At 41.2% G+C, this 24,673-nt stretch overlaps 1 protein-coding gene across 9 annotated transcripts in view; it reads right to left on the bottom strand.

Annotated features, from left to right (window-relative positions):
- RTN4 (reticulon 4) overlaps positions 1–24,673 on the bottom strand; it is a 101,437-nt gene that overhangs the window by 19,735 nt on the left and 57,029 nt on the right. For 4 of the 9 annotated variants that reach the window (XM_069850249.1, XM_069850248.1, XM_069850250.1 and 1 more), the window contains 2 exons: positions 11,143–11,199; positions 7,853–10,303 (listed from right to left, as the gene is read on the bottom strand). The exons of 1 other annotated variant lie outside the window; for it this stretch is intronic. In XM_069850249.1, the coding sequence (XP_069706350.1) occupies positions 7,853–10,303; positions 11,143–11,199 (2,508 nt within the window). Of the gene's footprint in view, positions 1–366; positions 719–7,852; positions 10,304–11,142; positions 11,200–24,673 lie in introns of those variants that run through there. 4 more of the 9 variants (XM_069850256.1, XM_069850255.1, XM_069850253.1 and 1 more) reach the window with 2 other exon arrangements.

Below are 24,673 nucleotides of genomic sequence, written 5' to 3'. Positions count from 1 at the left end.
ATGAATAATCTAGGAATTTCAAAGGAACGTCAGCTAAATGCAGGTATTTTTGCAGCGCGCTCCAAACTGAGCTATTCTTTAACACACTCGGCAGGGCTGCGAGAGATCTGCAGTGTCACACAAGCTCTTTCACCTCCATAAATCATTTATTCTTCCGCATTGCCTGCATTTACCTGTTTCAACCTAAAGCTTTTACCATTTTCCATGCAGCAATTTCACCTTGTACAAACAGATTTTACATCTCCGGATGCACCTCACAAATAAATACGTATGTGATATTCGCTAAAAGCAACACGCAGCATCTTTAGCGTTTGAGAAAAGCAAAAAAAAAAAAGAAGGGGGGAAAAAAAAGGTGGAAAGCGATACCCTTGTCCTTCCAGCTGCTCTGCTGGCTGTCCATGTCTCCGCAGGCGCTGTCCCCTCCGGCTGCGGCTGTCAGTGATGCATGCCCGGCGGGGACCAGGGGCTGCCCGCAGCCCTGCTGCTGCAGAGCGTGCTGGGCTGGCGGGGACGCGCAGGGCGGTTGCGGGGACGCGCAGGGCGGGGGCGCGCCTGACGCAGCGCCACCCCGGCCACTGAACGCTCCTCCAGCAGGGAGACGGGTGCCACCTCCGTCAGCCTCCCGAATAGACGCCTTGCCTGCATTATTATAAAAACAACCGCCTGGCTGGCTGGAAAAAGATAAAAGGCGTCTTTGTAGCATACCTCTCCCTTTAAAAATCGCCTTAGAAAGCAGAATAGGAGCCTTCCTGTGCCCCCAGCAAAAGCAAGAGGCTCGTAAGACACAAAAAGTCTTTTTCATAGAATCACAGAATGGCTTAGGTTAGAAAGGACCTTAAAAATCATGCAGTTTCAGTCTTTAGTCCTCATAAACTGCTCGGCCATATTTATGCATAGAATCATAGAATAGTTTGGGTCGGAAGGGACCTTAAAGCCCATCCAGTTCCAGCCCCCTGCCATGGGCAGGGACACCTCTCACTAGATCAGGCTGCTCAAACCCTCATCCAACCTGGCCTTGAACACCTCCAGGGATGGGGCAGCTACAGTTTCCCTGGGCAACCTGTGCCAGCTCCTCACTGCCCCCATTGTGAAGAAATTCCTCCTTATGTCTAGTCTAAATTTGCCCTTCTCCGGTTTATCTCCATTGTTCCTAGTCCTATCACTACAAGCCTTCGTAAAAGGTCCCTCCCCAGCTTTCCTGTAGCCCCTTCAGGTACTGGAAGGTCGCTATAAGGTCCCTCAGAGCCTTCTCTTCTCCAGGCTGAACAACGCCAGCTCTCTCAGCCTGTCCTCATATGGGAGGTGCTCCAGCCCTCTGATCATCTTTGTAGGACCTCTGGACCCATTCCAACAGCTCCATATCCTTCCTATGTTGAGGATTCCAGAAATGGACACAGTACTCCAGGTGAGGTCTCACATGAGAGGAACAGAGGGACAGAATCACCTCCCTCGACCTGCTGTCTACACTGCTCTGGATGCAGCCCAGGACACAGCTGGCCGCCTGGGCTGCGAGTGCACACTGCCGGCTCGTGTCAAGCTTCTCATCAATCAGCATCCCCAAGTCTTCCTCTGCAGGGCTGCTCTCAAATCACATCATTCCCCATCACATACTGAAATTTGGAATTGACCTGATCATGGTGTAGGACCTTGCACTTGGCTTTGGTAAGCCTCATAAGGTTCTCGCAGGCCAACTTCTCCAAGTCTCTCTGGATGACGTCCCATCCTTCTGGTGTGACAAATGCATCACTAAGCTTGGTGCCATCTCTCAACTGTTCTTCTCAAACCTGTGTTATCTCTTCTACTGAATTCCTACAATCACCTCCCTTTCTTCATTGTACATCAGCGTCCTAGGCTGACAGCTGCAGACCTGACAATCAAATGCAGACCTGAAAATCAAACTTTACACTACTAACATATAGAGAGTATTGTACAAACATGAGCCAAGCATCAACTACAAATGCAAAACCCAAAAGAAAAGTGTGAGAAAGATGTTTGTCATCCTGTTTGCTCTTCTAGTTTGGAGTCTCTCTTAATATGCAGGTTATATATACCTCCTCATATTAATCTGGGGCTGACAATAGAACACTAAAAACTCCCCTGTGTTGCTCCAAAACCTCTTAAAAATTCCAGACACCATTTTCTAAACAAGTAGAAAAGGACATTCACGCATCTCCACAAAAACACAGTAGACTGGCTGGGATGGAGATTCTGATTCAGTCCTTAATCAGACAATTTTACTTGTCACTCAAACAATCTTAAATGGAGAAAGACTGCCACAAAGCTACCTGAAAGCCCTGTTGGTTGCTTCAATTGCTATATAAAGCTAAGGCCTTCTTTGACAGCAAGACCAGTGACATTCATTTTCACCTTGCACAGAGATCTGCATTGCATCCACAGTTTCAACGGGTAAATCAAAAGACGTACTGCAGAAAGGAAATGGTAGGGTATGTTCAAACACCATGGTGTGAGAAAATCCAAAGAGTTGCATTCCACAAAAAACACAGAACATCTCTGAAAATCTGCTTCTGTCTTTGAGCTGAAATTCTGAAGATCAACTGGAAACCACCCAAATCTGTGATTCTGGCTCCACATTTGTTTGGATGACAGCACTGTCACTGAATTAGTACAAAAATTTATGCTTTTCAGAACGTTCTTTCCACTAATTGTCAAGCTTCTAAACATACACAATTAAAGCCCCTTCATGTTCATATTCTTTCCATTATATACTTAATATCATGCACTTATGCAACACACTCCTAACCAGACATTTTGTTGTAACCACACAAGCAGCAACAGCAAATCAAAATTAGCCAGATCATGGACAAGCACGCAGCCGAGTTACCTGTCCCTACCCTCCCATGAGCCACTAACTCCCTCCACAGGATCTTCTCCCTGCCCTCAGGATCCTCTTCTTTGCATATACTCATGTTCACTCCTATTACCACTTCATGCAAATGATACCTAAAACGAAGCTTATATCCGTCTGTGCTCACATCTCTTATTTCAAGCAAGATACACCTAGGTAACCCTATTCTGCAAATAAACTGAGCACCAGCACTGCCAGCAAACTTCTGCATAAGCTTTATTCTTCCATTAGGGAAATGGCATGCCTGTTTCTATACCAACATTTAAACAAAACCTATCCATCTAACAGGCTACTTATCACATAGTGTTACCAAATCACCTAGATAACTGATAAGAGACACCATCAGCTCTAAACGTGTTCTTCTACTCAATGCACTTACCTTCAAAGGGGCTCTATGCCTGCAGGGACAGTACTACGCTCACCCTGAGCAGATAAGACTGATAAACAGCAAGTCTGCACTGAAGAGCATTTCTGACTTCCCAGAGAACAGCATTTTGGATGACTACCTACTTCTGCTCTCATCCAAAGCCTCATTCAAAGCCGGTTGCCTGTCCGTGCTTCTGGGAAGGTTGGTAACTTACCACAAGCACTCCATTTTCTTGGTAACTCTGCCAGTAGATTCCCAAGGCCTTGCTTCATTAGGAGCCTTAGCTCTACAAGCTTCTGCCTCTTGACAGGGGCACCATGAGAGGTCTCACAGAACACAGCAGGTCTAAGTCTTCAGAAAAAAATTCACTCAAAGTTATTGTTGGGGGGGATTCCCCCCTTATTTCTCAAATTCTCCATCCTAAACCAGAAGTCTGCATTTATTATTATTTACCTGGGAGTATAGGAGAAGACCTGAACAGTCAAATAATCCAAGAATAAAATCAAATGAAATTAAATCAAGACCTTATACTGAAATAAATCATATTTTACAAATAATCTGCTTCTGAAAAACTTCAGAGGCATTCCAAAATCTTCTCCTCCAGTAAAAGGCAACAAACCAAACCAAACGCTTCCCATCTACTGCATGGCTCCACCTAACTAACTAAAAAATACAGAAATGAACCAAATGGGTGTAGTGCTGGCATAAAGCAGCATTTCTACCTTCTTTTAAGCTTCATGTAACTGTACTGACCCAGTTAGCTATTAAAGAATCACAGAAAGCATTTTATTTCCACCCCCTTGATTCAGGAGTAAAAAGAAAAGCTTCATCATTGCTACCACTCAGCCACTTTCTCAAAGTACATCTCCCACTTGGACTTCACCTTTGAATTAACCCTCTCAAGAAAACCTGGCATATGCAAGATACTGGTAATGACTGTATTTCTGTAACTCAAGAGTGTCCTGTAGCGTATATGAAAACATCATTTTATCTGAAATGAATGTCTACAGAGCCTGATGTTCAAAAACACCATGAAACTGGGGTGTTCTGTGAAACAGACTGCCTCAACAGTCAAGGTCTCAACACCATTTTAAATTATTGCAACACTCCACATGAATATACTGAAAGATTTAAACTGGCAACGTGGTTAAATTGTGGCACACAACTTTCTGTCACAGTCAGAGGTTTAGATTTTGGGGGGGTTCTACAGTATACTTTGGTTTTGTAATTCAGTAACAAAATCCTCCATATCTTACCAATCACAAAGCTTCATGGAAGGCGTGGTTTTCTAGCCTATTTATGAGAATTAACACATTAACATTCTCCATCCAAAAGTAAACAAGGGCTTCTCAGTGAAGTAAGTCTGTACAACAGAAGGGCCAAGATATGCAATACACATTTAGTTTTTAACTCTGGGAATATTAAATTGATTTTTAGCAGCTTTGTTTCTCAAAGGTTGGGACGTAATCTCCTGAAAGGCTTTGTGTTCTCGAGTTGTGGGTCATTCTCAAGCACTAGATGGCATCAAAGCCTTCTTTTCAGAGCCCGCCTTCCCATGCAACTCCCAGTCCTACTGCAGTGTCCTGGTGTGGCTCTGCATCCCTCACCAGCACCAGCCTGAGCAGAGGCTGGGGCACAGGTCCACAGCAGATGGACCACCAGGTAACAGCTGCCCCCAAAATCACACCTTAAGAGGCAGCATTTGATGGACATCATAAATACGTACACTGAAGTCTGGTGAGAGTGAAGCAGCAGGGTTATCTCTTAAGAAGCTGAAAGCAGCACAGGGAGAGATGGAAGGAAAAATGAAAAAAACAAAGGATCTTTGTATCCAGGACAGCAGGAATTGCTGGTGTTGTGGGGGAAGAAGTGCTGTGTGCTGTTGAAACTCACAAATAGGAGCACCTTACAAAGAGAGGACGTTCCTTATAGGGAACTATGGTTCTCAATTCATTTTGGTTTGTTTTTTAAATCTGTAGAGCTATTAAGCACAAGGTCCTTGTAGTCCAATACCACTACAAAACAGAATAAGTTACCCAAGGGTGTGCGCCAGGCAGCATTAAGCAAACATAGTTCCACCTGCAAGGCCATTTAAAACTTTACATTTACTTTATTGGAGTGGTCGAGTGAAAAAAGCCAAAAAAAACCACAACCAACCTGCAACTCTTTTTAAGAGTTTGTCAGCTCCCTGCAGTCCCCTGAGACTTCTGGAAGTTGCAGTTTCAGGAAATACATAGACATGCTGGGCATTTAGGTTATCTTTCAAAAAAGAGCACTGTTAAGTAAGCGCTGAAGAACCTTAAGAGCCCCAGTAACGCAGTTCAGAATAATGTTTAAACAAGCATTAGTCATGCCACCTTGAGACTTGAGACATTGTAAAATCTATTTCAGTTCCACTGACAGGAAGACAGAAAAAACAAAATAACAGCTGACTTAGAAGGCCAAACACATGCACAGATCCATTTCCTAGCCTTGTGATTAATTATCCTTCCCTTCTGAGAGTGTGGAAGACAAGTATACATGTTAGTTCTTTGGTACGACTTTGAAATTGTGCTTGAGTAGTGTAGTATTAAAGCAGACAACTGATTTTATTCATGGCTTGCCATCAGAGTCTTCAGACAGGCCTCAGAAGTCCAGTTCTACATTCTGCAGTACAGCAGAAGTAAGCAAAACAGTGAACAGTATGGACTGTGGGGAAAAAGAAACTAGAAATAAAGAGCCATGGTTTTCAGTTAGTATTCTCCTCTTTGAGGATGCTACTCCAGAGTAAAGCAAAAAAAATTTTTTTTTGCAACAAAAAAACACGGCACATCAATAAGTAAAACTGCAACTGCTATACAGAGCAAGCACAACACTGATAAAAAAAGCCTGTTGACAGTTCCCCCATTTCCCACACACCCGGCCCTGTGCCTGGGCCAGCTTCTGCCCCTCAACTGACACTAGTGCCAGACAGATGTGAGCCCTGTCCCAGCACTGTGCCACAGTGGGAGAATGAAGACGCTGATCAACTCCTTCCTCTCCTGCCATGGCAAATGGTTTTATGTGGAGCTCCTCCAGCAGTTTCCATAGGCAGAAGAGCAGCAGCTGTGTCCTCCTCAGACCCAAAGCAGTCTACTACATCCATGCAATGATTAAACAGATCTCTGCAAAGTCTTCCTGTTAAAAGAACTAACAAAGAAGCTAGCATGCCAAGAGTCATGTTCTTTTTTGTTTTATAAGTCATCTGATCTCCAAACAATTAATCCCCGACACAAAGTATAAGATATAGAGCAGCTGTTCGCCAGACAGTGCTATATGCTGGAAGCTGAGCACAAGGACAGCGTTCTCCAGACAGGTCAAGTCTTCACAGAAGAGAGTGTTGTTAACAGTGTAACTATAATGAAATCTCATTGCAAGAGAAAAGGGAAACCTCTCTCCTTTCTGCCTACCTGTATGTGTAGGAGCAGCGGGACACAAGGAATAGCAACTATTATGCAAAGTTAAACATAAAAGAATGCATCTTCTACCTTATTTTCCAAACCCTGTTTTGATTGCACCAAAACCCTGATGTTCCCCTCAACATAAGCCTGTTACTCCCTTCCAAAACACAGTTGATGTGGAAGACATACGTAAGGAATGTAGTGTTTTACTAACTGTACCTTGCAGCTACTGCACAAACAGACTAATATTTGTGTTTCTATTTAGAACAGAGTAATTGTCCTTCCTGCAGTAGCTGGATTTTAGCAGGAATGCTTCTGGTGCAAGACTTAAGTAGCAGCAGAGTATTGCGACATCAAAAAGCAAAGTATTCCTCTGGTCTACAAAGAGCTGGAATTTTATGAGGCATTCAATTTAGAGAATGGAATGCAACACAATAATGGTTTTATCCTTCCTTTAACCTTCTGCTACTTTAACTACACTTAACTCAAGAAAAATTAGCTACATTGAAGTGCAAGCTCACCTGAAAAGAAAAAAGGAAATTAATATATGTGCTGCATATAAACCAATGTTAACGTTTGCAGGATACTGAACTTTATAGCAGCCACTTTCCTGGTAACCTGAACACAAAGCTCCCTTATGTGCACCATTTATTTTAAACCACTGGCCTTGAAGGCAAGCTGCAAGTCACCTGAGTGGAGATGCACAGGTTCTTTTCCAGATTCCAGACATGTACAGGAGCAGCAAGGGTATTTTCTTAAGTTTCAAAGCCTAAGCTGTGTATGAAAAGACAGATGTGCCTCTTCAAATCATGTATACACAGCAAACTGAAACACCATTCTTGGTTTACTATCACATATTAAGAGAAAGTCTGGCAGGCGACCTAATGCCCAGCCTGTAGACAACCACAGAAGAGCTTGCAGTGAGCAGTGACTTATTTCTGTATCAACAGATCATCAGCAGTAGAACTGAAGGAGAAAACTGGAGACAACTGAGTCCGTCCCTAATAAATAGAAAAAAAAGAAGTACTAAAGCAATCAGAATGCAAGAGGTAAAAGCACAGTCACTAGTATTTTCTGTTAACCTCAGCTGACAAAGAAGTTTACAGAAAGTGACTTAAAATAGAATAAGTCACGACATGTTTAAGTTTAGCTAAAGAATTATGCGGATTAGCGAACTGCAAGACAGCATACACAGATTACCTGAAGATTTATTCAGCTTTGCTGAAAATACAGTAGTAGGCTTTTCCTTTTCTTTAACAGGAGGAGATTCTTGCTCAGCTTTCTTCTCAAAAGCTTCTGATTTTACTACACTGACTATCTCTTTTTCAGCAGATAGAGGTGAAGTATCTGTGACTGGTAAGGACATCACGGATACTGCAGGCACTTCTCTGTCCACAGCCTCCAAGGACTTTTTCAAGGCATTAGCATCTTCCTCAGTTTTTACTTCTACATTCTTTATAGACAGATCACAGGGTAGCTCTGGGCAAGGCAACTGCTTCTTCTCACCTTTGATCACCTTACCAGTATCTTCACTTTCTTCTTTGTGCATTACTTCTCTGTCAGTAGCTTCTGCCACAAACTCGGGAGCAGTTTTAGGATAGGCTAACATCACAAAGTCTTCTTCCACTGAGACTGGGGAAGAGTCCATGGGTGAAAAAGCTTTATTGTCTCCTGTTTTTTGTTCCATAGCAACAGATACATCAGCTGAATAAGCCATAGCATTCAGCTCCTCCATTTGAAGAGGAATCCTCTCTGCCTTGGCTATTTTTGTAGGTGTTGGCTCAGACGGCACAGTTGCAACAATTTCGGAAGAGTCCAGTTCAGGTTGGAAAGACTCCAGATAAGGCTTGCCTGTGGCAGCTACTGAATCCGCCAGTCCTTCCTCATGTTCATCATCAGCTACAATGTTCTCAGTTGATTTGCTTTTCAAGATGAGAGATGGATCTTCACTCACTTTCTCTGTAAAGTCGGGTATCACCTGGCTATTAAACAAGTCAGATTTTCCAAACTGCGGAGACTGTTTTTCAGCAAGTTCCTTGTGTTCAGGCACATTCTGAGAAACGCATTCTGTTACCAGTGTCTTTGAATAATCTGTAAAGGATGGAGAAGTAGATTCAGCAGAGACCTTTGTTTCTTTAATTAAGTCACAGGCAATAGATATATATGGAGTCTCTGTATCTTCAGGACCAGCACTACCCTCGTGATCAGGTTTTTTAAATGCTAATTCCTCTTCTGCTTCTTGGGTCTGTGTCAGTGGTACATTCACTGCCTCTTGGTATAAAGGAGTTTTTTCAGTCTCTTCTTTTACATTCTCATAATTAGCAGCAGGAATAAATGTTTCTAAAGGGGAAGCATCAAGCTGCACAGCAGATGCTTCTGCACCAGCAGTCCCAGTGCTTAGTGGGGCTTCCATAACAATATCTGGCAGTATTGGCGATGGAGCAGCTTCCGATCCTTCAAATGAGGGACAGAGTTGTGTTACAGGTTTCAGAGTCTCTTGTACTGACTCGGAGGTTTGAACTAAATCAATCTTTGTTTCATAAGCAAGTTTTGTACATGCCACATCATGCATTTCACTTTCATATGCTTCTTGTACCAGATCAGGAGTAAGACCTTCAGGCATATTTGCTGCGGTGTCAGATGGCACTGTTGATAAACTCTCTGTTTTCGCATAGTCAGCTTCCTGGCCTTCCTGCTTGGCAACTGCTCGAGTGATAAAATCCCCTTGTTCTGTGCTCGTCTGAGCTTTCATTTCTGCTATTTTTTTCTCGTCATCGGTTCTATTTTCTGAAGTGCCTTCCTCTAGCGGAGAAAGAGATGTGACTTTGTTACCATCGGGACGTGTAGAGGATTCAAATTTAGTACAGGTGATGTAAGCCTGTGAAGGTTCTTTTACAGCTTCTGGAGTACTTGGGAAAGAGCGATCTTCAGTGCTGCCTTCACTCTCTCTATCGTAATCCTTCTGCACATTCAGCTTATCCACACCAAATTTTTCATCTAAACTGCTTTCTAGTTTGGCATCTATCTTACTTCCAACATCCTCTCTCATGCTGCCCAGTCCATGACTAGTACCTTTTACTTCCCATATTGGCTCAATTGGTTTGAAATCTGCATATTCTTCCCTCCTAAGAGGGTCGTCTTTCAATGCTCCCTTTTCACCACCATCATCACCTCTGTATTTGTCTTTGTTATAAAAGAGATCTTCCTCGCTTTTGTCAGACAAATCTTGAGGAGTTTCTGGAGATATTTTCAGCTGTTCTGCAGACATTTTCTCCAGGTTAGGTAATTCTTTAGGGCCCTCTAGCTGTGTTTCTTCTTTAGCATGAGATAAAATGGCTGCTTCTACTTCAGTTAATGGGGGCTCTGAGTATTTCATATCTGAAAAGTCTTTTTTATTTCCCTCTGCAAGAAATGGATTTCTTGCATTTTCCATAGTTCCATCATAAACCCCACTCGTACTTTCTTTGTAAATGCCTTTCGAAGGTAATCCATCTGAGAGTGTATCAAAGGCTGTGTGCTCTTTAAAGGGATCAGCTGAGATAGGAGAGAAGGAGGGAAGAGAAGGAGTAGTATCAAGCGGGACTGCAGTAAAATCCTCTTGACCAAGCGACTTAGCGCTACCTGGCTGCTCCTGCAAGTCCGTAACTTTTTCTGTGACCATGGACAGAAAGGAAAGTTAGAGAATGCAAGTGCTCTTAAAGTCAATGCAAACTTTCATGACAGATTCACATGATGTTAGTTATTAAGAGGTTCCTCCAAGTTCTATCATAAATACTACTAGCCGTTAAAGCAAAAGTAGCAGTTAAAGTATACTATTCTATTTCACCTCTTCTAGCAGAGAACTATGCAAGAGGCTAGAGAAGCAGCAACTTTATGCAGCACACAGATCACAGTACAGCTGAAGATGCCAGACAGGTACAGAGCATCCAAGTACAGCAGGTAATATTAATGAAGTGAGAAAGGGAGGGAGGGGTGACAAGGTGAGACACAGAGAGAGAGTACGTGTGTATGCTTGGGCATGCACATATGCACAAATGTGCATGCCAGCAAGAATTTTGGACACTTTTAAATGGGAATTTGGTAGACAGTATAACTAACATTAGCCACTAGATAAATACTGCATGAACAAATTTTACTTACATAAAATACTGCAGAAAGTTACTACGGATTAAATCTTTCTGCTATATCAGTAAAGCAACTATGTTTTAATGTGTTAACCTGTTAATAGTATCAACTTCTCTCCTACATCAAGGGTCCAAGAATTCACAGATGGCTGCAGCTTGTTCATAAAACAGTTTACCATGTAAAGAAATAAATGTGTATTACAGCGTCGAACAGATCAACTGAAAAGTCAAAATTGAAAACTGTGATAGAGGCCATTCTTGGACCCATGCTGACTTTTAGTAAAGGCAGACTAATTGGAAAGAGTTAATGAGATCAGATCAGAAATGCAGGATGTATTCAGACAAAGGTGAGCAGAAAGAACTTGCCTGCAGAGGAGTGCATCAGAGGCGCAGATGTAGCAGGAAGAGCAAAAAGGGTCTCATCTGAAAAACAAACAAATAACCTCAGCAGAAATAAAGATGAGGTTGAAGAGGGGAGAAAGCACGCAAGTAGTCAGTTCCCAGTAAATCAAATGGACCCATAACCAACATCTACACCCACAGACAACCACAGAATAAGAGACAAGCCAGGTAAATCGGAGAATTCTGAGCACTGCCTCTCCCATGTACAATAGGGTCTTCACTGACAGACCTTCACCCTTAAAGCCAGGGACCAAACTTAACAGTAAGATACACCAGTGCAGACACTTTTCATTTTCATTCTCCACATTTCCACAGTGCCGAGCTGCTACAGTGTCTCTAGCATCAGAAAAAAACCTGCCACTGTTAATGACACACAGTCCTTAACCAGCTTGCTTTGTCAGTAGATCTGCTAACACCAGTTAAGTTGTGTGAGAACAGCAGAAACAGAGACTCAACCAAAAATAGTGAAAAGATAAAATGACTGAAGTAAGCTTTGGCAATGCCCACAAACACAGCACTGATAGGGCATGCTAGTCCTGATCAAACCAGTAACAGGCAATTATATTCTATCCTAAATCACCGTACTATTTGCTTTATGTTTATATCTTTACTATTTTTGAGGTGTTATAATGCAGACAAGCTTCCAAACAAAGGCATTTTTAAGGCTTCTCTGGCATGATCCAAGGACCATATTTTGCTTTGCTGAATTTGTTTTAACCCTAGTATTTCACAAGACAATCTCTGCTCTCCCATTTCCATTCAAAGACCTAAGTAAATACAAGGAAGGATACCCTCCTCCAAACTGAGGAAGTCACCTTCATTCACTACTGCATGATGGTGAGAAGCCAGACAGTCCCAGTCTCATATTGCAGACCATTGGAAATAAAAGCATACAACTATGACACTTCACTAGGCTGCATGAAGCATTTAATAAAAAGCCACTCTAGAAGCAGCAATATCAGCCATCATTAGGAAGCAGGCAAATCAAAACCGGCCTTCCTTTAGATTTCTGTCTCAGCAGCAGTATTTTTCCCAGGTCCATTGTGGCCTGTTAGTAGTACGTTAATGTAAAATCAACAACATTTAGATAAATATATTTCGTTCAGAACAGTGTGTAAAGTTTAAGTTTGAGCTGCAGAAGAACATTTGCAATTTATATTAATTGTATTAGCCGAGTGCAAAATTATATTAAAGCATGCCAATTAGGTTTTGAATTTCCAGCAGAGACATCAACAATCTTCAGTTTTATTATTCACCTAGACAAGTATTGAAAAAGTTAAGAACTTATTTTTTTAATGAAAAGCAAAGAAAAATACAAGCAATTGATTTTAAAAGATAAAAGGCAAGAAGTGAGAATATGGTAGACCCAGCAGCACATACATAAAATTCCAGTAAAGCAAGGCATTAAGGTAATGTTTCTTTCAGAATTGAACCAAGCCTTTCTGCAAAAGCAATACCACTTCAAGATACTCATGACCTGCCTGGGTTACTCCAGTTATTCCCACCTGCAGTCATCCAAAAATCAAGTCTCCTCACAACTTGCATTTCCTGTCACAATATACTGTTGGTTGTTTTGTTTCACAGAACACTCGTCTCCAAGTGATGTTTATAATCCACAAAATAAAGCAAGATATAAGAAAACACAGTAATAAAACTGGAGTGCAGGACTCTCTTTAGAGGCTTCCCTCAACTCCTGCAGAGCCAAAGGGATTTGTTGAGTTTTCTAGAAATTACACTTTCCCATTAGGGACCACATAGAGAGAAACCTCAATTCCAAATTTAGAACACATTAAAGCAGTGTTACAGCAAAAGCTTTTAAGGACAAAAACCCCGCTGGAGGACAACTGATCAATATGTGACACTAAGTCACAGAACTGCAACACTGATCTGTACACTGCCAAGTATCACTGTACGCCCCTTTTTTCAAGAGATGCTTGACTGGACGTGCCCTGGCTTGCTGGGATGCCTTCTGCAAGCAGACTGCTTGCAAGGGGCCCGCCACCCCACAAGACAGGTAAGCAAGTCACCAGGTTGGGAGGGTGAAACAAGAGGCTTCATTAGTGGTGCAGCCTAGGACCAGTAACTCCAGAAAGCTTCCCTCAAAATGAGGTTTTTAGCAGTAACATCAGATTTTTCTTCTGTTTCCAGAGCGCCTGGTACATCAATGGTTACTACTGAGCTCTAGATTTTAGGTTAGCAAGCCTTAGGGTTTGCACCAAGCAGCTGCACCCCCCTCTTTTTCTCTCAACATTTTGCCTGGATGGACCAGCAAGCAACACCTCCTCACCCCAAATGCAGAACTGTGCCCCTCCATGCAGTTACTGGATGCTGATCCTGCTGAAATACCCAACCACTCGTTGGTTAAATGAAGTAGTAGTGTCCATACACTCCATGCTTGAGCCAATGCCAGTCTACCACTTCATCTCTTTACTCAGCAAGCTCCCCTGGGAGCAGGACACACACCAGGTCCAAAGCCACAAGGGACCTGTGATGGGGCAATTCACCAAGAAGCCGGCAACAGAGACTCATCAGCCTGCAACTTCCCTGAAACCACATGCTCTCACCTCCTCCGGGCCACATCAGGGCAGCATGACCTTTATTTGCTGGAAGAGGTCTACACTTTGGAGCAGAGAAGAGGGAAGAGAAAGCAGGATGGACCCAATGAGACCGGATTGTGCAGCATGAAGACAGAGACCTCAGAGAGCCCAAAGGAAAAGGATCTTGCAGGGAAGCCAAAAGGGAAATCAAGAACAAGTCACTGGAGTGGGGATCCTGAAAACATAGAAATAAAAGAAGGGCAAAGAAAGAACAGTCCAGTAGAGTAAGGAGGTAAAGAGGAAAATGGACAACGCGTCCCTGAAGGTGCAGTACATTTGGTGGCCAAAGTGCAACTGCAATCTCTAACAAAAATTCTCAACTTAAAAATCTTTTCAGTAGTTCCCAAACCCAGAGACAGAGGTTTCACTTTCTGGTGACAAACACTGGTTTTAGGGGTGTAAGCAATGATTTTCCAGTGCCCCATTAAGAAAGCACAATGCAGAAACTCCTTCTCAGGTTTGGCTTCCATTTACTCAACACAGAAATACACAATAGCAGTGCCAGTTACTGAATCCCAGGTTCTCTTAATGCAAGGTTATTATGCCCACACCCAAACTTTATTTTCCACACATAGCTAGTGTGTGAAAAGTGATTACATAAAAGCAGTATTTCCTAATAGCCAAGGAGAACCACCCTCTTTACCTCCTCCCACAGCAGAAAGGCATTTTTTTCCTAATGAAAGGAAGAAAACACAAGGACTTTTCCCTTCTGTGGGCCCTATGTAACACCTCCAGGCTAGTAGGGAGGACAGAATAGGACTTTTACAACTCCCACAGCATGACTGCCAACTGAACCAACCATTCTCTCCAGCTTGTAATTCAAATGACACTGTGAAAGGAACGGTGTTTAGAAACCATAGCCTGGCATACAGCGAGGCTGTCCAAGGCTCAAGGAATGCCACATGGAGCATGTGAGCCACTTTGGCCAACACTTGCAGAACAGCCTGGAGAACCACTGCCTAAGTGGTCACACTGATAACAGCTGAGGAGTGCAATAAGCTTTGTAGTGAAGCACTTTTAGTGGAATTACTTCATTTCTAACAGAAGTGCAGATCACCGAGGGTGGCTTTTCCTATTTCCATATCAATGGCAAGAAATTAGGCAACAAAGAAAGTAGCAGTGCACTACTAGAAGAATCAAGTAAAAGCTGCAGAATACATCAAGCTCCAAGCAAGTGTATTTTCACATAAAGCTGCACACTCACACTCCTTTCTTGACATATTAAGTGGGCCTTCTCTACAGCAAAGCTTCACCCAAAGATATAAATAAAATCTGAGCAAAGTCATCTTCAGTTTTTATAAATCATAAAAATATTAATTCAGAAAGATGAACTGCTCAACTACTGTTTCCAGCAGAAGACATTATTTCATGAAATACATAAGAATGAGACCTCAAAACAAACACTACATCTCCAGGAGGAGGCAGCTCTTACTCCAAATTTTATCTGCCAAAAGTCTGTAACAGTACAGGTTAGTAACCCACCTTCATCACAGTTAAGAGCAAGACAGACTTGCTATTTGTGAATGGTATTACTTTCTATTAGTTATTGAAGTAGTCCAATCTTTTTTTAAAGAGAATTTTACAGACAGACTTAACCTTGCCCAGGTGATCTTGCAGCATGCAAGTAAAATGCCAACATTGTATTCAAGCATACACATCACCAAACCAACAACAGGCAAACAGCAGTCATGCAAACAAGAGAGAAAGTTAACAGTTCTGGTCACTAGCACACACTCTTCTGACTTTTTTTTGTGTGTTTTTAAATATCCACCTAATACAAACGCCTCTTAAAGTAAAAGGAAAAGCATTTAGGGAACAGCAGAATAAAGTGATGCACAAAGTGATTCGTTCTGATTTTATTCCTATTTTTAACCAAAAGCATTCTGCAAATTATACCTTGAATTTTTGCAAATCAATTATTCCCACCCAAAAAGCCACCCACTAACAATTCTGTAGCTTCTCCTTTCATTAGCATGTGCTCTCATACTTTAAAACTTTAAATCATGGTTTCAATTGAAGCAGAAGCTTTACCATCAAGAAATAAATTTCGGTTTAGTTTAAAAATAAAAAAACTGACATGAGCATGACAAAGAGGTATCAATTCAAACCCTCGTTTTTTGCCGATTGCACACTGGTGTTGCTACAAGATATCGATACAATTAGCATAAAACAAATTTAATACCAAAGTTTTGGATAAAATGGAGAGAAACTTCCCAGATGATTAAGAAAACGAAAGCAAAGTTAGCTGCAAAGATTTCCAGAGAAAAAGGGGAGAGTGTTTGAAACAAAAAAAAAGTACTAAATTGACAATTCCAAGAGAAGTAATTTATAAAAGAAAAGCATTTTCTTTCTCCCAAAAAACATACTTGCCAACAGAAAGCAGAGGACTAGTCGCATAAATGAAGAACTCAGAAAGAACGTGTTCTCTCCCTCATTACCAGGTTTTTGGTAACTGACATATCCTTCCATACCCTTCCATCCTGCCTCACATGTGACTCCTTCCAAATATCACTAACAGGTTTGTGGTGAGGCAGACTTGCCATTAGGATAGTCCCTTATTTTTATGTATGAGCTCAGTATTGGAAAAAAAGTCTGAATATTTCATTTTCTACACACAAACACACAGTAAACTTCATGCTGACACAGAGTCTAGCTTTAGTAGGAGACTATTAGTCTGATAGGTAGCAGTTTCAGTCTTTAGAAAATAAAAAAATGTTTCCTGGATCAGTTTGCTGGAGAGCGTATGCTATTCTTAAAAAAAATTAAAAACAGTTGCAAAAATAAAGTTTAAGAATCCACTTCACCTCTGCACGTTTAGGAAATGAGAAAAATGCCTAACTAACAAAACAGAGACTGCTTTTATCTTGCAGACCTACCACAGCAAGGCATTGATTTTGAAGGGCCTCTCTTGTTAATACAAATATTTAACAATAAAGGAAAACAGAGCAAAATTAATACTCAAAGGAATGGCATCTGTGACATGACTCAAGTATCGTGAGCTACATTTGCAGAAACTCCTCTTGGGCTGATATAAAAAAAAAAATTGTCTGCTTCTCAGTGTATAGAGTTATTAATTTGTCAACAGTAAAAACCGTCACAAGCAGGCTCCCTGATCTCAAACCACTCATAGCCATATAATGGTTTGGGTTGGAAGGGACCTTAAAGATTACCCAGTTCCAACCCCCTTGCCAAGGGCAGGGGCACCTTCCACTGGATCAGGTTGTTCAAAGCCCCGTCCAGCCCAGCCTTTAACACCCCCAGGGATGGGGCAACCACCGTGTCTCTGGGTAACCTGTGCCAGTGCCTCACCACCCTCACAGGGTAAAAAAATTCTTCCTACTATCTAATTTAAATCTGCCCTCTTTCAGCTTAAAACGGAGCCTTCTCTTCTCTACGCTGAAGAAGCCTAACTCACTCAGCCTGCCCTTACAGGGAAGGTGCTCCAGCCCTCTGATCATCTTCATGTGGTCCAACAGATCCACGTCCTTCCTGAGCTGACTCCAGAACTGAGCACAGGACTCCAGGTGATGTCTCACCAGAACAGAGTAGAGGGGCAGAATCACCTGCCTCACCCTGTGGGTTATGCTTCTTCTGAAGCGGCCCAGCCATTATTTAAGCAAAACACAAATGTAGTACCGCCATGAAGTTCCACTCTTCCACAGATTCAAGAACTACAAACACCTTAAAAGGCTTTTGCAGACCAGTGCAGTATCCTCACACTCCTCATAACCACAGGAAGGGACGGCCATGGCTTCTCTCCTGTGTGTGTTGATGTCAAATTGTTGCAAGTTAATTGTTACCTCTTGGCACAAAGTGGCAAAGACAACATACTTGGCCATTTAAAAGTTAAATGGAATTATTTCAAGGAGAGTCAAGTTCTTGGATGCCTAATTTCCTGCTGCAGAGTAAACAAGGGCACACAACTTCACAAGAATTTCCTGAGAAAAGCAGCTGCCTACACAAACTCAATTTAAATCATCTCCTGTTATGATGCCATTGTTCTAAATAAGGTATTTCAACAAATATTTAAGAAATTCACGATAAAGAACATTAACTATTAATAGCATCCTTTCACGTCATTAGATCATGCTGCAGAACCACAGCAAGTCATTGGGTTTTCTCACTTGGCTCTTTTTAGTCACACAGGTAAGCTTATAAACAGAAGTTTCCAGTTCAGGAAACTCAGACTGTAAACTACTTGGAAATCTTTGAGGGAAGTATGCAAGCTGCTACAGAAGATGGAGATTGCTTTACATTTAAGTGAAATCAGGAACTTCATTTTTAGTGTCTTGAGAATATTGGAGCTAGGGTCACTAAAGCATCCAGGAGTTTGGTTATTAACAAATGCAGCTGTTGGTCACCTCAGGTCTTCATGGAAATTACTGCAAATCGGTACCTGGCAGCACTTGCAGAGCAAGCTGCACTATACTGCACAGGAGATTTCTTTACCTATTTCAAATAACATGAAATGAGAAAGCAAGTTCAGAAGAACCATTTTAAACAATGCTTGCTGCTTTAAATATTCTGTTTATGGAAACATAAGTCTCCAGCAAGAAGCATTTTTCACATTATCCAAGAAGAAATCCATAACCAAACTTACTTAAGCAAACTACACTTGAGGCAAGTTGCCCAGCAATGCAGATACTGCGAAGCCTACAGTCAGAGACAAGGTTGATGCCATTTCATCTTCTTTTGATCAGCTACAGAGTAAAAAGCAGGAAAGACAGTACTGCTCCCCTGCAATACCCAACCGCCAACTACAGAAAGAACAGATGGACAAGGAAGATAACCTTAATGCTGGCTCTGCTACAATGCTATTACAATTCCCAGAATGCCAAAATAAGTTTCCACTACAAGGGTGTTCTTAAAAGGCCATTAAATGCTTCAGAAACCTACTGCCAGCCTCACCTCTCTCTTGCAACCAACCATTTTGATCAACAACACTACAGACAGGATCCAAGCAGCATTTCAGAGGATGGCTGTAGAATGGCACTTCCTATTAAAAAGTCCCTCAGCAATATGAATGCCACTGCATCTCTTCAGAACAGTCAGAACAATTTTATTTGGCACATTTTGTTATTAAAAGTAAGCAAACAAAGAGAAAATTCACACAGGTGAGTTCCAAGAAACTTTCCATTATTCTTTTACCAAGTATAACAAGAAAATAAGGAATTCAAGAAACAAGATGCACATACGTATCACAGACCAGCAGTCCATAGCGTCTTCCCATAAGGAAAGTTAAATCCTCTGAGGAACAAAAATAAGCTACTTGGCTTCTGAGCAGAAACTAAGCTTACGGGCAAATAAGTGACACACAACAAAAAAATGCCATGTAGATTAACTGTGCCTTCTACCAAACGTGCATCAAGTGATCTAATCACCAGAGTTCTGCCTTCTTACAGGGTTAGCATCAGATGATGGGTAAACACCTCCCTTTATTAACATCAGGTGGCCACAATAACAGCAAGTTCCCACTTCACAATCACAACTATATTTAATAGATAAATCACAAATACTTAATAGCAAAGCTCAGAATGACTCTAGAATGATTTGAGATACCAACATTCACAGAGCCAACATCTATATAGAATAGTTTGGGTTGGAAGGGACCTTAAAGCCCATCCAGTTCCAACCCCTCTGCCACGGGCACGGATACCTTCCACTAGATCAGGCTGCTCAAAGCCTCATCCAACCTGGCCTTGAATACCTCCAGGGATGGGGCAGCCACAATTTCCCTGGGCAACCTGTGCCAGTGCCTCAGCACCCTCATGGTGAAGAAATTCCTGATTAAAGTTGTTTCTTTCTGCTTCTATTTTAATATATTTAATTAAAAAGAAAATCTAGCCAACTGCAAACACACATCCAGTTACACATGACTTTAACGATAAGTTTTAGTCTTTGGCAGTATTTGGAACCAAAAACATACTAACTTCCTCTAAAAACTAAACATTTCTTCCTTCAGATCCAGACTCTTTAACCATATGTTGAAGTAACAAACAGAAATTTGGGTTCTGGCAGAGCCACAAAGCAGAAAAATATAATAATTACATCAGAACTTATTGAAAGACAGGAGGTCTAAAGAGCCACACAAATCCTATCATTATGCAGACATTATCCAATTTAATTTTGGAGATTATACCAATCATAAGATTCCCTTTCACTGATTCATACAGATTGAATTTTTCCCCACTTTCCCTACAATTAAACAAATTAATCAGTATTTAGATTAGGAAGTTTATCATTTCAGAAGAATGTATTTATTAGCTAAATTAATCCTTAGAGAAGAGATGCTTCTGATTTCTTTTAGCATCTATTCCCAACACATTACCTTGCGTGACAAGCCTCTGATATAAGAGTCTATAGTCTGCAAAATAAAAACAAATTGGTGCATAAGAGATCTTCATCTCAAAAGAGGGAAGAAGAACATGGACATTCATTATAGGACTCATTACAGCCATTAGCAATTGTATAAGCATGTTTTAATGAAAATAAGAAAGCAGTGTGAAGATGATGCACACTGTCCTGATGTCCCCCTCATCCACAAAGGAGGCCAGGTATCAACCAGCACTGTATCTCCTGGGTTGCAATAGATTTTGATCAACATAGGTTTTAACTGTCTACTTCAGGTTTTTATCACTTAAGACACAATCCACATACACAGGAAAACTGATTTTCTTATTTAATGATGTGATCTTTTAAAGAAAATGTGGGTTTAACAGACTAGAAGCTTATTCCTCCGCCCTCTGAAGAGCATCTCTCAAGCTGAAGGAATGAATACTTGGAAGACCTGGCTGAAGACCAACAAAGAAGCAACCTTTCTTCCACCACTACCACATCCATCTTTCTGCTTCCTCCCAGTCTCGCTTGTTCCTTTCAGTTCTGCAGCTACAACCTGCTTTTGAGGGCCTCACACATGCTCCTTCCTGTGTTTTACTTGGCATTCACTTCCTTATCAGACACGAGGAAAATGATGGGCAGGCACTAAGGAATTTTATTTTCTGTCAGAAAAACAGAATAGCAGAGTTCAAGAAAGCCCATCACAAACCAGTAATAACTGGGTAAGTGGTAGGACTTTGACATTACATTGGGAACATTTTTAATTGGCAAAAGAAAAGTTTATATTTATCGCAATCTTGTGTCTTATTTGAAGACTTCTTAATTAAAATATTCTTCCTAGCCGATGAAGTTGACGTGATTGCCTTGTTCATTAAAAAGCAGCAAGTGAAACTTGACAGTACATTCCTAAGATACAAAGCAAGCCTTCCTGTAAAGGCAGGGAGGGTCAAACCGGTATTCTGAACACTTCTAAAGGGGGCAAAGAGGGGGAAGGAAGAAAATTAATAAATATTCTTTCTTTACATATCAGAAAGCAATAAATGGAGACAAAGCCATTAGAAACCACGGGGAAGAGTAGTAATTTAAAAAACATCTCTAACTTAAAATCTTCATATTTTGACAGCTACAGTTAGCAGCAGATTGATTATTTCCACTTGAAAGACAAAAACATTCCACTGAGATAATTTGATTTTCTCAGACTTTGTGAATATTAATAAGCTCATTATTTTATTGCTATCGTAATAGCTCTCACTGATGTAGATAGCAGTTAAAAAAGCTATCGCTCAAATGGATGCCACATGGCTGTAGTCCAGTGACCTCGATGCTAGCTGTACTGTGCCCCCTAAAAAGTCTTAAATAAGAGTAGAAAACACGATGCAGTGTTTTCAAAGCACAACATGAGTAATCGCTACTTTATATCATAAAACAAGAAATTAAAAAAAAAACACAAGAATAACATTCTCGACCTTTCTGCTTAGTTCACTATTTCTTACTTAGAAATAACAGGTTTCTTCTTTTGTATCTAATGCAGCTCAGTAGCTACAGTTTTCCTCCTATTTCATGCATAAGATTTTCAGAATATTTTGGGACAATTTATGTGTAAGCTATACATTGTTTTACATTTTCTAGCCAGTGAAAGAACTACTTCCTTGCTTATAAAACAGCAAGAAACCAAAGAACATTTTGGCATTGAATTATGCATTACTGATTTTTGTATCAGTTTCATAGTTACTATAGTAACAGACAGCTCAAAAATGCTTCTTTCGTTCAAGATATTAATGGAAAACAAAGAAACATAACTCGAGCATACAGAGATGTGCCTCAAGTTGTAGATCAGCTGCCCTTTGTTCTTCAAATACCTTCCCAGCACACAAAGGCCATACCAATCTGATGGGAGCCACCAAGCAGTTGGGTGTGGCAAGACAGACATGGAAACAGGCAAGCACAGCCACTAACCTCCCTCAAAAACGGGTGGCAAGCATCAAAGCCCCCAGAGAATTCTAACACTATAGGAGAACTGGTCCCCAGGGTTAGAAGAATAACGTTGATATGCCTTCTGCTAAGTAGCCACAGCCCTCACTCATTCCTCCCCAAAATCCTCCTCCTGGACACTGGAGGAGGAGAAAGGAAAACACAAAGCCAGCCAGAAAGACTAGAAAAATTCATCGTAAATTACTGAAATAATACCAGTTGCATCTGCAAGCTAATTAGAAATCATATTTTTCCAGTCACAGATCTACTTAAGATTGGTTTTTTACCATGTCAATTGCCAGCAACCACAGCTTATTTCTCTCCTCATGAGCAGCAAGGTTTGAGTCTTGACTTCAGGCCTTTAAATTCCACTTACTACTCATTTCTAACCCATCTGTACAGCTGTTGCAAGAGGTCCTCACACTTTCCAAGCAACTTCACACCAGCCAGCAGAGGAAAAACCCTGACTGAGAGGCTTAAATGTTGTCCTCAACTCTTGCAGGACTGCTGCTGTTACCAGAGAAAATCAGTGGTGATGCAACAGGGCGGACAAGACAGTCACCACTTCATAGACATGCTGCAAACTTCCATAAGTACAGATGGGGAGGAAGGAAAACAACCAGCTGTTCTTTGCTGTCTCCTAACTTGTGGTTTGTAGGATTTCATCTCCAATGAGAAAACTCCTAGTGCAATTCAAAACTTCCCTGAGGGATACATCATTATGTGGTAGGTGGAAGCTGTGTGGTTTTATCCTGGAAAGCAAGTCAAAGGATACACACATGAAGCAAATACACTATCAAAGTTTGCAAGAGTATCCTTGCATAAACTGCTTCTGCTTAGCAGAAGAGACAGCTGTTCTGCCATGAAGACTCTTAACCCAGCTAAACTACAGGCCCCACTGTGCTAGACATCATATGTGCATGCTACAATAAGTAAAACCAACTAAATAAATAAACCTCCATCTCTTGTTGAACTCATTTAGACAGGAGCATGAAATACAAAAATGAAGACAAGCTGTAAAGTACCAGTCAAAGTGCTGGCTTCTCTCATCCCCATATGTCACTAAAATGAAAACAGTGTGACAGGAAGCCATGTTCTACCTTTGATATACCTATCACCACTTCTTAGAGCTTAGCTGACTACATTTGGGAGGGGAAAGAGTCTTGCACATCAAAAAACACTGAAGATCAGCAGGGTCCTTTTCAAAGGAAAGTCATCAGTGGTAGTATTCAATGATAGCTCTTGTTTCCCCACATCATGCTGCATTTTGCACTTAAAATACACACAACTCCTGTGTATGAGTCTATGCATACAGACCAGCACACCAGAAAACTCGGCAACACAGAAACAAATCTGAGGAGCGTCTATGCTGCTTTAGAATTTGTATAAAATGCAAATTACAGGATCTGCATATCCTCACCACAGGATAAAATGTACGCTTCACAGAGTGAGCCAGAGTCGGTATGGATCATGCCGTTTAATCACCACCTACTGCAGCTGGGGTCAGCTTGGTGAGGGTGAACTAATACAGAACAGCGTGTGCTCCTGGTACAGCCTGGGGCATCCCAGCTGACCTCTGCTTCACACTGTCTGGCACATAAGCAAACTGTTCATAAAACCCCTCCTCAATACTGATGAATTAAAACCAAGTTGTATAAAACTAAACGGAAAAACAAGACTAATTAATGAACTGGCCCTTTAGAACATTTGCATATGTACTGAACCATGGCCAAGCTGCGGGCAATGGACACACAAGACAACATCTTTATTCCTTTGGGGTGCTGGTCTGCAGCCAGTCTGGTGGGTTTGCTATACAGCTTTCTGGCAAACACATGGTTTAGCTTCAAATCACAACAGTCTCTTCCAGGAAGATGATATACACCCTGCCTTTCCAAGCACCTGTACGTGCTGCTGGGATCTAGGGCTTTAAAGTGGGAAACTGGCATCTCACCATCGTTTACTGGCTAATCTTACCTTGACAAGCTAGCAAAAAAAGTTAATTGCTTTGGCCATGTACGACTACCTCCAATTTACTTTACTTTGCGCTGTACATAAATTTAGGTAATTTAAAGATTTAAGCAGTAATCTCTCAAGAATTGTAACTTTTGCTTCCTACGTAACAATAAGTAGCAAGAAGGCGTCCAAGAGAGCATAAGTTTTACTGCAGCCCTCTTGCTTGTTTTCTTTTCTGGCAAATATTTATATTAGCTCTCAAGAAGGTAGGCTGCTGGTGCACAGCCAGGAACCTGCATTATATATAATTATGTCGCAGTTTCTTGTAACGACGATACTGAATACTCCTAAGTAATACTACTAATAATAATTACAACTATTTACTTTCTAAAACACCTCCAGATGTATAAATAATACACTTTAATAAGCCATCAAGAAGTCCATTTTCTCTATTGTTATGCTTACAAAAAGCAGCACCTACTGCTGCAGATAAAAGAATCCCTACTATTGTTCACATACTTGCTGTAGGCAATGCTACTTTCTCCTCTTGAAAATAGAATTTTAAAGTTATTTGCCTAAAACCTGCACTAGATCAGAGATTTAAGTATGAATATAATAGAATATTTTCTAAACTCCTA

The sequence above is a fragment of the Phaenicophaeus curvirostris genome, chromosome 2, assembly GCF_032191515.1.
Source record: "Phaenicophaeus curvirostris isolate KB17595 chromosome 2, BPBGC_Pcur_1.0, whole genome shotgun sequence".
NCBI classification, from domain to species: Eukaryota; Metazoa; Chordata; class Aves; order Cuculiformes; family Cuculidae; genus Phaenicophaeus; species Phaenicophaeus curvirostris.
The sequence above is the reverse complement of the archived record's forward strand: the minus strand, read 5'-3'. Positions and strand labels throughout refer to the sequence as shown.